Raw genomic sequence first — 16,911 nt, forward strand, 5'->3', positions numbered from 1 at the left:
GGGCTCAGCCAGTGCTCCCCCAACCCCAAATAGTTGGGACTACAGGCACATGGTACTGCACCTAGCTAATTTTTTCTTTTTCTTTTTCTTTCTTTTTTTTTTTTCTTGAGACAGAGTCTCTCTCTGTTACCCAGGCTGGAGTGCAGTGGCAAAATCTCGGCTCACTGCAACCCCATCTCCCAGGTTCAAGTGATTCTCCTTCCTCAGCCTCCTGAGTAGCTGGGATTACAGGCATGTGTCACCATGCCTGGCTAATTTTTGTATTTTTAGTAGAGAAGGAGTTTCTCCATGTTGATCTCAAACTCCTGACCTCAGGTGATCCTCCCGCCTCAGCCTTCCAAAGTGCTGGGATTACAGGTGTGAGCCACCTTACCCAGCCAGTAGTTTATATTTTAAAATCTTTATTCAGATCAGATGTATCAGGATATCAGAAAATTTTGAAAATGGTAAACTCTTTATCTTCCACTGTAAGTAGAAAATGGCTTTTTTTTTTTTTTTTTTTTTGAGACAGAGTTTCACTTTTGCTGCCCAGTTTGGAGTGCAGTGGCATGATCTTGGCTCACTGCAACCTCTGCCTCCTGGATTCAAGCAATTCTTCTGCCTCAGCCTCCCAAGTAGCTTGGGATTACAGGCATGCGCCACCATGCCTGGCTAATTTTTTTTTTTTTTTAGTAGCTGTTGGGCAGGCTGGTCTCAAACTCCTGACCTCAGGTGATCTGCCCGCCTTTGCTTCCCAAAGTGCTGGCATTATAGGCATGAGCCACCATGCCCGACCTGAAAATGGCATTCTTATGTAGCAAATCACATAGTTCAAATACCTAGTCCCAGCCCTATGCATAAAAAAAGAAAGCCACAAACAAAATTATCCACACAGTTTTGCCTTCAACTAATGCTACATGAAGATTAAATAGTAAACAGTTAACCATAATAATATATTGTCTTTGTACCCAGGAGACAGTGGAAGACTGTGAATGGCCTCTGATCATTATAATCAATGTTTATTGACATTGTACTAAACAAAACAAATAATGAGATAAATGTTTTTGTTACATTAATATTTTTATGTCATCGGCCAGGCGCTGTGACTCACACCTGTAATCCCAGCACTTTGGGAGGCCGAGGCAGGTGGATCACCAGGTCAAGAGATCGAGACCATCCTGGTCAACATGGTGAAACCCCGTCTCTACTAAAAATACAAAAAATTAGCTGGGCATGGTGGCGCGTGCCTGTAATCCCAGCTACTCGAGAGGCTGAGGCAGGAGAATTGCCTGAACCCAGGAGGCGGAGGTTGTGGTGAGCCGAGATTGGGCCATTGCACTCCAGCCTGGGTAACAAGAGTGAAACTCTGCCTCAAAAAAAAAAAAAAAATGTATATATGTATATATATATATATATATATATATATACACATTTATGTCATTAGTAATAATCTGTAACATATATCTAACATAGTACCAACTACATTTTTATGAGTTTATAAATAGTGCTGTCTTATGTGCACTTATTAGGAGAATTGATTCTTTATATCAAAAAGGTTAAAAAATGACTGTGAGTATGAACTATTAAATCTGATGTAATTTTTAAAGGTAATCATCTAATTCTTAATAATAAAACATTTCTCTCTTCAGGTACGGTATGGGTCACTAAAATATAAAGTGAAGAAGAGACCACAAGTGTATTTTTAGTCATCTACACTTCAAATATCCCAAGACAGATTATGCTAAATACATCAGCTTCGTCTTCTAACATGATATATTCAGGATTTATACATTTAAATGATTATTTAAATTGTGGCAGTGATGGGATTTATTTTCATGAATTTAGATCATTTTTATTTCTTTAACAATTGCTTCCAAATATTGACTACTAAAGGCTGTTATGCAAGATGTACTAATATGTATATTAGAAATTATAGAAAATCATGTTGTCCGTTTTCAAATTCATCAGCAGCATAGAGTGCCTGAGATAAAAGATGAAATACAAACCCACAGTATACTTGAAAGGAGCCTTTTTATGGTTCAGGATAAATCAGCCTTTGTGATATTGTACTGTTTTTACCTCCTTTTGTGTTATATCTAGTAATTAAATAGGCCTCAGATCCAGCCAAGACATAATAAGGACATAATGTAAGATAATAAAGTATGTTTTATATATTCTTTAAATTTTTACTTGTATAATACTTTCTAGTTTTTCCACCATCAGCTGAGAGTTTTTGAAACAAATATTTGAAAACCAGGTATCCACACATAGCACTTTTATTCCTGACTAGTTTTGCACACTTGAAAATTGTTTACTTATTTTACAACTGTACATTTACTTTAAGTTTTACTGACGATATCTTTATTGTTTGCCATATTCTCACATGTCAAATCTATGCCTTGAATTATATCATCTCTTTTCCTTTGGGTTTCATTTGTTAAATTCCTTGGATTTTAATAATATAAGAGTATAGCTAATTGTTCAGTTTTAACTATTTTTAATTATCTTCCTAACAAATAAGAAGTTGCTTTAAACATTAACCAGTTTTCTATATTTAGCTGTACAGAGTAGTTGAATTTAACATTTTGTCAACACCATTTACATTTTCAGCTTTTAAAAATGGTAGCTTTTGTGAAATAGAATCAGTGACCAATATAGCACTTAGATCCCTTCTAACTCATACAATTTTTCTCAGCCAATCCATTCACAAGCTTGGCATTGACATGTACTGCTAGTTTATAAACTAGTGTTGACTAAAATCATTTGAATCTCTTCTGGCTGAGATAATTTACAAACGCAAACTACAGTCATCATTAAACACATTACTTTTTAACTTTAAATCTCAAAGAGATTGTGAGTTACTGAACGCTTAAGGCTTTTTTAGCTTGAACTGATAACTATGCATTATGAACCCTAAATCAGTATAAATTTGGTGGTGGTTTTAGTGATTAGTAATCAAATTTGTACTTGTTAATGCTTGTTCAGGTAATTTACTTGACTGTTCTACTTGTCTGTCCAAAAAATAAAATAATGAGAGAGATTTGGGAGATCTTTGACCTGTCTCCCTTTTAAGAAATGAAGCCAGCTGGTAATGTATATTCAGGACCTCCTCAGAGTATTGGCCAAGAACATAATGTTTACACAGGAGTACTTTGGTATAATGCAAACAGTGTCTCATGATAATAGTCATAAAATATCTTATGGATTATTTCACATTCTTCATCTATAACACAAGTAAATATTCAGTTTTTTTTCCCACAGTTTAATTCTGAATAACTCTTATCTACTTTACCCTAATTTTTAGCCTCTTATTTTCTGGAAGGACTCTAATTTCTATTCCAAATTCCTATGAATTCTAATTGTAAATTCTCAGAAGAGACTTTTATTTATATGACCTGGTACTAGACTTCTCAATATAACTGTTACACTCTCCCTGTCTTACCTACTCAAAGGCAGTGTCATCTGAAGTTGCTAATAAGGTCATGTGAGTCAAGAACATTATCTGTGGGGGCTGATTTGTACCATTTTATCTCTGTAAAGTGTAGTCTCAGTATTAAACCTGTTCTTTAGTAAACTGATATTACTATTCTAAACTGAAGAAATTATTTCTTCCTGCGTACTTCTAGACCTAAAATACTTCGTCAAAGATAGTCTCAAAGAGGTACTACAAGTCCTGTTTAACTGTACTCTTTCACATCCACAGTGCTGCCTCTGATATGTTTCCTTTCTTATATCCTTAAGCACTGTTGATATCATTTTGCTCTTCTTTCTCTTTTACATTTCTTAAATTTTAGTTCTTTTCCCTTACATGTGTTTTAGCGTGCCCTTTTCTTTGAACTTTGTCTAATCAGCCTCTACGTTTTTGTTTCGTTTAAGGTAGAATGGATCTTTTTTTGTTTCTCCTTTTCAGTCTACTGGTTTTAAAAGAGATAAATGGAACCATAGAATACAATGCCTTGCTTTTTCCTCTGCCCGCACATGGGGCATGGCATTAGATGCACAAACCTATTTAGGGAACTATTTTGGTAGCTGTTTGAGTTTATCCAGAAATTACAGCTGGTATTTTATTTTGCTGTACATTTATTCAACTTGTCCATTAGTATTTAACTATTTCCAGAGTTTGTTTAGGAGTAAGAATTGATCCATTCTTTAGTTTACCATATTTTTTCCTGGTATAAAAAGGAGCCAGAAATAAGCCTTATTGCTAAATAATTAATTATGTAAGCCCATCTAGGTCCTGCATAAGATCCCTCTCACATACTTCACAATATATAGATGTGTGTGTGTGTGTGTGTATTTGGCTAAAAAAATATACTGCCAATATTACTGATTATAAATACTTGACTACACTGATTGATGGGACAAAGCGATCAAAGTATTTTCAGGGATCTTATTCCATATGTTACCACCAAAGATTTCTACAGTGTTATAAAGTATGTAAATATTCCAAATTACTGTAGTTAGATAATATTTTTTCTTTTTTCCTATTTTGAAATAAGTCTGTGCTCTCTGAAAATGCTTGAACTTTTATGTTGTTAAGAAATATATAATGCTGTCTTACATTAAGCGTAATTTGTATTTTTAATTGGAATGGACTAAATTTTCATTTGATTATCTTTATCAGGAAAATTAAGGAGTTACATATTTAAAAGCAATGCTCTGTGTTTTCTTCTCTGTAAGTTGACTCATTTGTGAAGCAATTAGGTAAATTTTGAGAAGATCATTGTTATTGTGGTATGTGGTATATATTTCTTAAAAAACAACATTTAAGATTAAATTTTTCAGAAACAAGAGTGTAGCTTTTTTCCTGAAATGTTTCTAAGATTTAATCTTTTAGTAGGATGCTACAGATTTAATGTATAATAACTCTTTTTTAAGACATTGACCATGACTTAACATTTTGTCTTCTAACACCTTTTAAATCTATGTACTTTAATAATTAAGAGAAAATAAATTTGCAGATTTCTAATAATCTCTTTGTAAAGTCTATCTCTAAGCCTAGTATGTGGCTAATTTTACAGGTGTGTTTTTTGAAAACTTTAATATAAAATAAACTCATTTTATTTGTGACAATTTGCATTTCTTTTTTTATGCCAGTATACATATGTTGAAGTCCATGAATTGGTATTATTTATTATTATGTGTTGATTAAATATGTGCACACACGTAGGGATTACAAAAATATGCACACTCTCAGGATTACAAATCACTGAGCAAATTATAAAAATTATAAACATTCTGGTATGGTCATCCATAGGATTATGAAAAACATAATTGAGTTGTTAAATTTGGACGTTAGAAAGGGAAGCTAGGAGACACAATGAGTACAGAAACCCTCACCATCAATTTGGATTGGTTAGCTGTCTCAGGCATAAAATGTAACACATAATTCAGATTTATGTATCCTGGAAGTGTTCTGGGGTTCCATCTGTTTTAAAGTTAGACGTCTGTCTGCCTCACATTTAAGCTTTAGAGAGAAATCCTATGTTTTAAGAAGTTTCTTTGTGTTACTTCACTAGGACATATAATACATGTTAAAGTCTTTCTAGATAGTATTTAAAATGGAATTATTTTCACTTTTATTATGAGGTATATACTTGTAATGATCTAAAGAGGTTAGAAGTTTAAATAAAAATTCAAAAGAACACAGTGAATATATGAAAAGCATTTTTTTCAGTGTTTGACCTCCTTTAAATTGAGGCCAGGCGAGGTGGCTCACGCCTATAATCCCAGCACTTTGGGAGGCTGAGGCAGGCTAATCACCTGAGGTTAGGAGTTTGAGACAGCCTGGCCAACATGGTGAAACCCTGTATCTAGTAAAAATACAAAAATTAGCCGGGTGTGGTAATGAATGCCTGTAATCCCAGCTACTCAGGAGGCTGAGGCAGGAGAATTGCTTGAACCCAGGAAGTGGAGGTTGCAGTGAGCTGAGATTGTACCACTGCACTCCAGCCTGGGCCACAGGTGAGACTCCATCTCAAAAAAAAAAAAATTCACTGTTCTTAAAAAAGAGATTCGCAAAACAAATGTCATGTATGTCGGGCAGAGGCTGATAAATTGTTCCCTGGGAAAACATTCTGCTCTTTTACCTACCCATCAGCATTTTAGTCTTAAAACACTCTCCTTATGGTCTGTCTTTGGTAATGTTTTCTATTTATTTATTTTTTTTTTGAGACGGAGTTTCACTCTTGTTACCCAGGCTGGAGTGCAATGGCGCGATCTCGGCTCACCGCAACCTCCGCCTCTTGGGTTCAGGCAATTCTCCTGCCTCAGCCTCCTGAGTAGCTGGGATTACAGGCACGAGCCACCATGCCCAGCTAATTTTTTGTATTTTTAGTAGAGACGGGGTTTCATCATGTTGACCGGGATGGTCTCGATCTCTTGACCTCGTGATCCACCCGCCTCGGCCTCCCAAAGTGCTGGGATTACAGGCTTGAGCCACCGCGCCCGGCTCCGGTAATGTTTTTTAAACTGCTTGTTATAAGATAATTAAAATTTTAAAGCACAGGATTGATAATTGTAAGTATAAATTAGTAAAGACCCATGCTCAACAAAAGCAGGAACGGCACCATGCATACTCTATTTACCTGGCAATCCCAGATTAAGAGAAAGAAAAAGGCAAATATGTGATTTTGGTATTATGTGCAAATCAAGTCAACATCTATTGTTTTTTAATTCAAAAATATCCATTGATTACCTACTTCATACAATACCACTGTTAGGTTTCTGCACAATGCTTTTATCCAAGTAAAGGAGCATAGAATTAATTTAAGGGATATAATTCGTGCTGTTAATAAAAGGAATTCACCATTACCAACCAAATTAATGTTTGGATTATTTAAGTATTATTTATTCTAGTATTTCTTCTTGGTTATTTAATAATTCATATGGTTCTCTCAGAGCAGTTTTTGTTTTTGCTTTTTAATTGGTTCCCTTCCCTTACCTCTTACATCCAATACGTTGGTAAATTGTTTTGGCCATCTCCAAAATACATCCTGTATCTGACCATCACACTCTTGAAACCTTACTACCTTTTTATTAGCCTTGCAAATTTTTCAAGGTGACATTTAACCTCAAGTCCCTTAGGACTGCCACAGTTTCTTATATTTTCAACTGGTACCTTGGGGAATACTCATAAAAAGAAAGTTGCGTAGGGAGAAGAGAGAACAGGATCAGATGCTTTTGCACATCAGTCTTTTGTTTTTCTCTTCCAATCACAGCTTAATTCTGAGATCTGGAAAAGATGTGTGAGGAGAGGAGTTAATGAAGCCAGGTTAGAATATCTGGCTGAGACCGGGTGCAGTGGCTCACTCCTGTAATCCCAACACCTTGGGAGGCCGAGGCTGGTGGATCAGGAGGTCAAGAGATCGAGACCATCCTGGTCAACATGGTGAAACCCCGTCTCTACTAAAAATGCAAAACATTAGCTGGGCATGGTGGCGCCTGCCTGTAATCCCAGCTATTCAGGAGTCTGAGAATCACTCAGGCAGGAGAATTGCTTGAACCCAGGAGGTGGAGGTTGCAGTGAGCCGAGATCGCACCATTGCACTCCAGCCTGGGTAACGAGCGAAACTCCATCTCAAAAAAAAAAAAAAAAAGAATATCTGGCTGAATTCTAATGTGTTTTGACAGGATGCTATCTCAAACTACTGGGAAACCGGTTGGGATATATGTCGGCATTTCCCCCATGGCAATGCTAAGCATAATTTAAGTCACTCTCAATTTGAGTGCTACAGTAGATATCGTAGATATCGTAGTGCCAGGAGTCAATAGTAGGTATCTGAGTTAGGGTTCTCCAAAGAAAAAGAACGAATAAGATGCATAGAGAAAGAGAGATTTATTTCAAGGAATTGACTGCTGATTGTGGAGACTGGGAAGTTCAAAATCTGCAGGGTGGGCCAATACACCAGAGATCCAGGGAAGAGCTGATGTTTCAAGTACAAAGACAATTCTGCAGGTAGAATTCTCCCTTCACCTGTTAGGCAAGGCTCGTCCACATTATGGGGAGTAATCTGTTTTACTGAAAGTCTATCTGACAATGCTAATTGCATCTAGAAAAATACCTTTAAAACAATATAGACTAGTGTTTGATCAAATCCCTGGTACCATGGCCTAGCCAAATTTGACACATAAAATTTCACAGTTTCCTTAAAATTAAATTTTAAAAGCTGGGCATGGTGGCGCACACCTGTAATTCCAGCACTTTGGGAGGACAAAGTGGGTGGATCACCTGAGACCAGGAGTTTAATCCAGGCTGGGCCACATGGCAAAACCCCATCTCTGAAAAATACAAAAATTAGCTGAGTGTGGTGGTGTTGCCCATATTTCCAGCGAATTGTGGGGCTGAGGAAGGAGGATTGCTTAAACCTCAGGAGGTCAAGGCTGCAGAGAGCTGAGATGTGCCATTGCACTCCAGCCTGGTTGACAAAGTGAGACCTTGTCTCAATAAATAAATAAATTCCAAAAGAAACTTCACTTCAAAATATAAATTCATAAATTCAGTATGTAGAAATTATAAATATTAATTTGTCTTATGAAGGAGATGTTACAGCATGTGATGTATTTGGAAGAAGAATTAATACCTTATAAGGCTTGTGATGCCCCTTGTATTCAGTTGTGATAACAACAGTAGTATATGTTTGTTTTCACATTTTGCAAAGAGGCATCATCCTATTTTACAAATACACAATCAGAGAGTCATCAGTGACCAACCTGTGGCCAGGTGCAGTGGCTCATGCCTGTAATTCCAACACAGGGATGTTGAGGCAGGTGGATCACTTGAGCTCAGTTTGAGACCAGTCTGGGCAACATGGCAAAACTCCATCTCTACAAAAAATACAAAAATTAGCTGGATATGGTGGCTGGCGCATGCCTGTAGTCCCAGCTACTTGCTGGGGTGAGGCAAGAGGATTGCCTGAGCCCGGGAAATTGAGGCCACAATGAGCTGTGATCATCGCACCACTGCACTCCAGCCTGAGTGACACAAAGACATTGTCTCAAAACAAAAACAAAAAAGCCAGTGACCAACCTACGACCCAAGTGCAACGTTTGTAACTTCAGACTCTGTTGTTAATTCCGTCACAGTTGGTTATCTTAGAGATCACAGAATACTTGGAAAGTTAACATGGAAATGATTCCTTCCATACATGTATTATATAATACAAAAGTTTCCAATTATCAGAATGATAAATGAAGTAAAGTTATCAAGTCATTGGAAGTTAATGGATTTCGTTTTAAGAGTAGCTTAGTGCTGAGAGAAAGGATGCTTTTAAAGTGAATAGAAAAAAATAAAGACAAATAATGTACTATCAGTTATGGACTAAGACAAACAGGAAGAGTTTGAAGAGTGGATGCAGCTGAAACGGGAGGAGTATCCTCTCAGGAACTGCTTTCCTTCCTTCCTCTCCTTTCCACCAACATTTTTTCCAAGGCTTCCTCCGTTCAAACCACACCTTGTAAACCCTTTTATGTGCTCTGTTCACAACAAGAAGAATTTCATGTGCTGTTCCATACTGGGTTTTAACTAATAAAACGCACACACACACAAAAGGCCAAATGCCTTTTTACACAGGAGATTAACTTTATTCAGTCTTTAAGCTGAAAGCAAGTACAGTTAGGATATATAGCAGGCGACAGTTTCCATATGTTCTAGGAAAGTGGAGCTGTATTATTTATAGTTTACAACATGTTGTATAAAATTAAAGCTAGGAAGGGGGCTCCCAGGGAGGTAAATTAAACAAAGAAGGAAAGACTTAGAGACCTCTATTTTGCAATAATCAGAAAAGATGCCTATAAGAAAGCACCAAAAAAAAAAAAAAAAAAAAAAAATTTAGCATTAAGCAATAAGCAAAAGTAGTCGGGATCTTCAGCTTAAATTCTAAAATTAAAAAGGACATTGAAGACTGAGAAGGGGAAAAACCCCTTAATTTTGTAATCTCAATAGAAAAAAAATGTTTCATAAAGCAGGAGTAAATAAATGTCATCAAAAAGGTATATCTTCCAAAGTGCAAAGACACGTTACAAGAAATCAGGTTGCTCTTTGACCCACCAGTCTCAAAGCACATTAGACTGCAGCAAGTAATAATTGCTTCCTCATTTAGATTAGACAATGAGTGCTCTCTGCAAGCTGCTGTCCTCTAAATAGATTGTAGAGAGTAATTGAAGCAAGTTATACGGGGAAGTGGAGTGACCGATTCCTCAAAGTGTGGGAGCAGAGCTATGGTAACCTCTTGAGCTTGGCCTTCATCCTGTTCCTATTTAGGGAATCCGCGGGGCAGCCAGTGTTGAGTGCAGTCTGCAGTTCGCCAGCTTTATTGTTTAGACTTGAAGGGAAGGTCACATGCCCTCTTTGACAGAGAGGTTTATGGGCTCTCTCTAATTAGCAGCACCCTCCACCAGACAGACTGTTGGCCACTTTCCAAGAGCCGGGCTTGGTAGCGGCCATTGATGAAGGAGAAAACAAGGTTATTTTCCCTGCGACTGTAATTCTTGGCACAAGTTCTCCCATTACACTCAGACACGATTTTCTTTTGTTTCAACTTGCCTTTGGAATTCTTATTAGGGCGTTAAAGGAGGGAAATGCGGCTATATATTTAGTGGTGTAAGCACCCCGTATGTTGGCCTCAGCTACTTTTTACTATTCTAAGACCTTATACCAAAAAAGAGAAAGAAAAAGGAAAACGAAAAGGGCAGCGTAGTCGAGCGTTGCTTGCAAATGTAACTGCTTAAGCACATGCCCACACACAACCCCAGAAAGGGAAGTTTAATTTGAAACATCTATAAAATAACGACAGTTGTATGGTGGGACACAGAAATCCCAGCGGTAAAGTGTGATTGGGTTTAGCTATTACTGGAGTGTTAAAAGAATACCGGGAATATATTTGGCTTGTCCTGTTCTGTCGGTTCTGCAGGCCGGTGGATTAAGCTGATAGAAATGCTTTTTGGTTGATTTAAACCAGATGCTCCTATTTTTGTCCTACTTGCAGGCGCAGAAGCTCTGCATAAGGCAATGCTGCCCCCCTCGGCCGTCCGCCAACTGCAAGGCGTAGGAAACTCGTCTCCTCTAGCCACCTCGGTCATAAAACCCTTTCAAGTCCCCTATTATTATTCCAGGCACATTCCAAGGGGATTGAGTCACAAAGTTCACTTGGCTTTTCTCCTGCCCTGAACTGCCTGTACCAGGTGGAATACGACTCTCAACTTCAAATATGGAATCCAAAAGCGGTCAAAGAGCGCTTTAGAGCAAGCCCCAGATGCGAACTCTACTGCCACTTCTCCTCCTGCTCCATCTGGGGTTTGCCGGCTGCGCAGCTGTAGTCCCACGCCAGCACTGAGGTCGCCTGATCGACATATGAGCGTTTTCTTTGGGGCATCCTGTAGAGCTGCCCTATTTTCTCTACCGCTTTGAGAAGCCCCGAGGGCTGCTCGGCGGCGAGGCACAGACTGGGCTGGACACTTTCCGTTGGGCAGTGCGTCCCGGGGAGCTAGGGGGATTGAGGTTCTGCTGGCTTTTAAGTCTGCTCGGAGGGAAAACTCCCAGTCCCTCCCACGCGTCCGTCCAGACTCGCCAGCCGCCTGCCCCGGGCGGGGAACGCACATCTGGCGGCCCAGGAGCCACATCTAATGTACTAACCCCACACCCAGATGTCCAAGGGGCCCCGGGAGTCAAAGAACGCCAGGGGCGGGGAGGCCGCGGCTCCTCCCTCGCGCAGCGGGAATCCAGACGCTGGGCGCGCCCTCCTGGGCCGAGCTAGGCTGGCCGGGGACTGGGGGCCTGCGGGCCCGGGGGCCCAGGGGACTGGGAGGTTGCGGTGCTGGACGGGTGGGTGCGGTGAGGCTGGAGCCGCGCAGGGAGGCTGGGCTGGCGGGGGGAGGCTGGAGCTGCGCCGGGGAGAGAGAGGCAGCGGTTGGGTGCTGGAGGGCGCTGGTGCCGTGCCAGTGGGTGGTGGCGCCTCGCTCCCCCCTCGCCCCTGTCACTGTGCCCGCCCCACTGCGTGGGATTTTACAACCTAGGTCCCCGGGAGGTGGTGGTGGAGGGAGGGAGGGGCGGCGGGGACGTTTCCGGGGCGGGGGAAGGGCGCACTGCGCTAGGACGGGCCCGAGGGCGGGGCTCCCTCCGCTTCTCGCCTCAGTTCCTGCGCTCTGACGCAGGCGTTTCCTGGCGTGGAGCGACTCGTCCTGGAGCTCCCCTGCACCGTCCTGGGAGGCGGGAGGCGTCAACCAGGTGACCCACCCGGCGGTCCTCGATCCTCTGCCCCCTTCCCCCTCCCCAAGTCCTTAACCCGAGAGGGAGGAGCTACTGGTGTCCTCCAGACGTTCTCCCACGCCCGAGCCGCCGGGCGAAGTCTGCGCAGGGCGGGTGCGCCGCTCAGACGTTTGTTTGCACGCCGGGGTTTTGACGATTCGCTGAGGAAAGGCGTTTGCCAGGGACTCAGGGCTGTTTCGAAGAGCTTGCGTTTATTGAATGCTCCCATCTGAACAAATCGTTTCCATTCGATTTGTTTAACCAAGGCGAGGGCGGACTGTGTTCTTACTTAAAAGTTGTCCTTCATCCAAGCTGTCCTCAGATTTTCATCTAAGGGTGTCATAACACCCCAGGTCGTTGCGCAAATGTTTTGTGACAATTTAGAAAACCACAGGGGGAAAACATCCTTAGAGAAAAAAATCATAACCATCAAGAAAATTATGTTAAATGATGTTGGTCCTTTTTCATCGGATGGTTCTCTTTGACGCATAGTCTCCTCCAAAACCAGTGACTATTCAGTCTTCACTTCATGGTAAATCTCCCATTAGGGGCTAAGTGTATGAATGGGTCCCACCTTATTCACCAGCTGAAACTCTGAACAAGCTTTGGGGTATCCCCTCCCAAACACTGCTAGGCGTCACTGAGAATCAGAAGAAAACAGGGTATTAAATGCCTGTGGTAAGTTTTCAAATGCTACCTCTTCCAATGCTTACTTCTATGACTTGTGGCAAGTTACTCAATCTCTTATGCCTGGTGCTTCAGTTTCACCATTTCTTTCTTCTTAGAGACAGTCTCACTGTGTTGCCCAGGTTAAAGTACAGATCCTAGTTCGTTGCAGCCTCAAACTCCTGGGTTCAGACTGTCCTCTGGCCTCAGCCTCCCAACCAGCTAGAGCTACAGTTAACAAGCCACCACACCTGGTTAATTTTTAATTTTTATTTTTTAGAGATGGGGAGGGTCTCACTGTGTGGCCTCAAACTCCTAGCCTCAAGCATTCCTCCCAGCTTGGGCCTCCCAAAATGTTGGGATTACAGGCTTGAGCTACCATGCCTGGCAAGCTTCATCATTTCAAAAATGTAACTGTACATTTTAGAGTAGCATAGAGGTGCTGTAAGGGTTAAGGATTAATGATAGTGCAAATCAAGTACTTAACACAAGGTTTGATGCATAGGAAGGTAATTGTTATTGTAATCAATGTGAGTAGACTCTTATCACCAAAATGAAAGGTGTGGACAATAGGAACTGGGAAAAGTAGCCTCCAGAGATCCTTCTTTAAAGGAGTATGAGTTTTAATACATTTGTTGAATGAATAAAACCCACCACAGTCTAGGCACATCTCCAGTCCTTGCCCTGGCAGATCTTTCAGTGTAACTAGAGGAAACTGGATGAAATGATAATGATGCATACATAGCCTTTCGTCATACTGTGACAGCTTTTTAAAACGTGGGTTTGACTTCTGGGTTTCCCATTAATAACCGCTTCTTGAAAAGATTGTTCTTTCAGAAAATTTCACTGGGGTGATGATAAGGTATTAACAAATGTATGTCGAAGACATCCTCTTCCTTTTTATGCATAGCCCTTTTTTCCTGTGGAATTATAGAAGAATCTGACCAGGACAACCTCTGTATTAAATGAAAATTTGGGAACTCAAAAATATACTAGATGCACAGAAAGTGCAATTCCAAAAAGGTCAGGGCTATTGTGTATACAGGGCAGCTGCTGAAACTATAGCAGCTTCCTCTGCTTTAAAGTTAAAGAAGGGTTGGACTAGTTCTTCCTTCCTGCACTAAAATTCTTTGGTTTCAAAGGTAGCTGTGTCCACGTGGTATTTTCTTTGTATTCCAGAGCCCCGACCAGGAAGGGAAGGACTTTGAGAGGCTTTGGGCTTGACAAAATATCATGGCTAAGTGTGGTGGCTCACACCTGTAATCCCAGACTTTGGGAGGCTGAGGCAAGAGGATCACTTGAGCCCAGGAGTTTGAGACTAGCCTGGGCCACGTAGTGAGACCCTGTCTCTTAAGAAAAAAAAAAGAGAGAGAGAGAAAGAAAAATAATCATGGAGTGATGAGAGAGGCTAAGGAACTCAGACCAGTACTGAACTATAAAGCAAGGTAAAGTGTCTATAACCAGCTGTATACTAACTGGTTTTTTGTTTTTTTTTTTTTTTTTTTTTGCGGTAGAGTCTTGCTGTTTTGCTGGGCTGGAGTGCAGTGGCACAATCTGAGCTCACTGCAACCTCCACCTCCCAGGTTCAAGCGATTTTCCTGCCTCAGCCTCCCAAGTAGCTGGGACTACAGGCTCATGCCCCTACGCCCAGCTAATTTTTGTGTTTTTAATAGAGATGAGGGTTCACCATGTTGACCAGGCTGGTCTCAAACTCCTGGACCTCGTAATCCACGTGCCTCAGCCTCCCAGAGTACTGGGATTACAGATGTGAGTCAACATTCCTGGCCAACATATTCCAATATATACAATGGATATATTAATATATACATTGCTATATATATTTTAAAAATAAGAAGTATATCTGTATTTATTTCTAGCACATATATAGCATAGATTCTGTATACATGTAGATCACCCTGTAAGTTTTCCTAATACCTTACCTACAAAAAAGGTAGAATTTTCTTCCTCTGTCTATAATCATGGTCTGAAGGATGACTTTTGAGCAGCAAGAGGGACTAGAATGGAAGGTGTCCATGATTTTGGCTGGAAGAGAGAAGTGTGCCCTCTTGTGGGTCTCCTGTCATGTTCTCAGAAAGTTCCCCAAGATAGAGCTGTGGTCTTTCTGGTCAGGGCTCTAGTCCCATTTTACCTTCAGATATCTCCCATGCCATTTTTTTTCTCATCTTCCCTGAGAAATATTTCCCAAATTATAACACAACTCCCTCATCTCTCTAAATGATCTCCCTCACACTCCACACTCAATGGATCAGCCCCTCCTGTCAGCTCTAATTGATGGATATGGATGTATCCCAAACTCCGTCCCTTCTTACTGCCTCCTGCACTAGCAACTGGTCCAAACCACCATCATTTCTTGGCCAGCCTGCTGCAATCACCTCCTAATTATTTTCCCTGCTTCCACTCCTTCACCATATATTTCATTCTCCACGCAGCAGCCAAAATGGTCCTTTTAAAATACAAATGAAATGTGCTCACTCTCCTATTCAAAGTCCCTTAGTAGTCTCTTTTCACACTTGGATAAAATTCACACTCCCTCACCACAGCCCGTATGACTGGACTCTTGCCTGATCTTCTCACCTCACCCTCTATCACTTTCTTCCCTGTTCATTCCTCTTCAGGAACTGACCTTCTCACTGTTCCTCAAAAATATCGAGCAGACTCCTGCTTTAGGGTCTTGCATTTGCTGTTTCCTGTTTTCAACCCCCAGACCATCACATGGCTTTCTCTCTTAGGCCCAAATGTCGCCTCAGAGAGGACATCCCGTATCACCACACCTAATATAAATGAAGCACTGTAGCCATAGCCATTCCCTAAACAATTGTGCTGCCTTAGTCGCCGTCATATCTCCTTTTTTTTTCTTTGTTTATTTTTTGAGACAGAGTTTCACTCTTACTGCCTAGGCTGGAGTGCAGTGGCTCGATCTCGGCTCACTGCAACGTCGACCTCCCGGGTTCAAGCGATTCTCCTGCCTCAGCCACCCGAGTAGCTGGGATTACAGGCATGCGCCTGGCTAATTTTGTATTTTTTGGAGAGTCGGGGTTTCACCATGTTGGTCAGGCTGGTCTTGAACTCGCAACCTCAGGTGGTCCACCCTCCTTGGTCTCCCAAAGTGCTGGGATTACAGGCATGAGCCAACGTGCCTCACTCTTTCTATCTCTTATAAAATATCCTGTTTACCTGTTTACTTGATTATTGCTTGCTTTATCTGTAAAATGCATGTTCTATAAATACAAGGACTTGGTCAATCCTGTTCCACAAGGAATCTCCAGTTCAAAACTGTGTCTGCATGGAAAAGGCACTCAATAAATCAAACTACTTTCACTCAGTGACAGAGAATGAGAACAATGTAAATAGAGAGAGAATGAGAACAATATAAATAGTGTGAGGAAATGTGTTTACTATTTTGCTCAGTAAGTGAATGCATTAGAACAAGTATGAGATAAGAGATGTGAATCTACTTTTATCTCGTAGTTCCCCTGTACTGTTCACAGTATGATCAATGTGCTGTACTGGGTATTTAAAGATGCTGATAGTTTGAACAGCATGCCCCTTTCATGCAGACCAGTTCTGTAATGGGTTTGAATCCTGGGTTCACCACGTTAGTGTGTGACATTGGGGAAGTTACTTACCCTTTGAATGCCTCAGTTTCTTTATCTGTGAAATGGAGCTAATAATAGTACTGCCTCTATAGGATAGTTATAAGGATTAATTTAATAATGTAAACTTCTTAGAACAGTGCCTGAAACATAGTAAGCCATGTCTAAGTATTTTTAAAGCAAACCTGTTTGGCCGTACTTGATCCTTCCCTTTCTTGGGGACTTTATAACTTGAGTACTTATAGGACTCTGATATGACTGGCACTGGAATTTTCATTATGCTTTTAGACCAGTAATTTTAGTTTTAGCACCAAGTACAATAATTATTTTGTAACAACTTCTAGTCTAGCATTTTTGCTTAGCCGTAAATTCCATTTAGGCCAAAATATCCCTAACTTTGCAGAAAAC

General features: G+C 40.8%; 1 protein-coding gene across 2 annotated transcripts in view; it reads left to right on the forward strand.

The window, feature by feature from the left end:
* The window catches only part of REEP3 (receptor accessory protein 3), a 108,024-nt gene extending 104,399 nt beyond the window's left edge, over nt 1-3,625 (forward strand). For both annotated transcript variants that reach the window (XM_039477779.2, XM_074382297.1), the window contains exon 8: nt 1,629-3,625. In XM_039477779.2, coding sequence (XP_039333713.1) covers nt 1,629-1,685 — 57 coding nt within the window. In that variant the 3' untranslated portion in view covers nt 1,686-3,625. The remainder of the gene's footprint in view (nt 1-1,628) is intronic.
* Nucleotides 3,626-16,911: the final 13,286 nt, after the last annotated feature.

Source organism: Saimiri boliviensis, chromosome 12 (assembly GCF_048565385.1).
Source record: "Saimiri boliviensis isolate mSaiBol1 chromosome 12, mSaiBol1.pri, whole genome shotgun sequence".
Taxonomy (NCBI): domain Eukaryota; kingdom Metazoa; phylum Chordata; class Mammalia; order Primates; family Cebidae; genus Saimiri; species Saimiri boliviensis.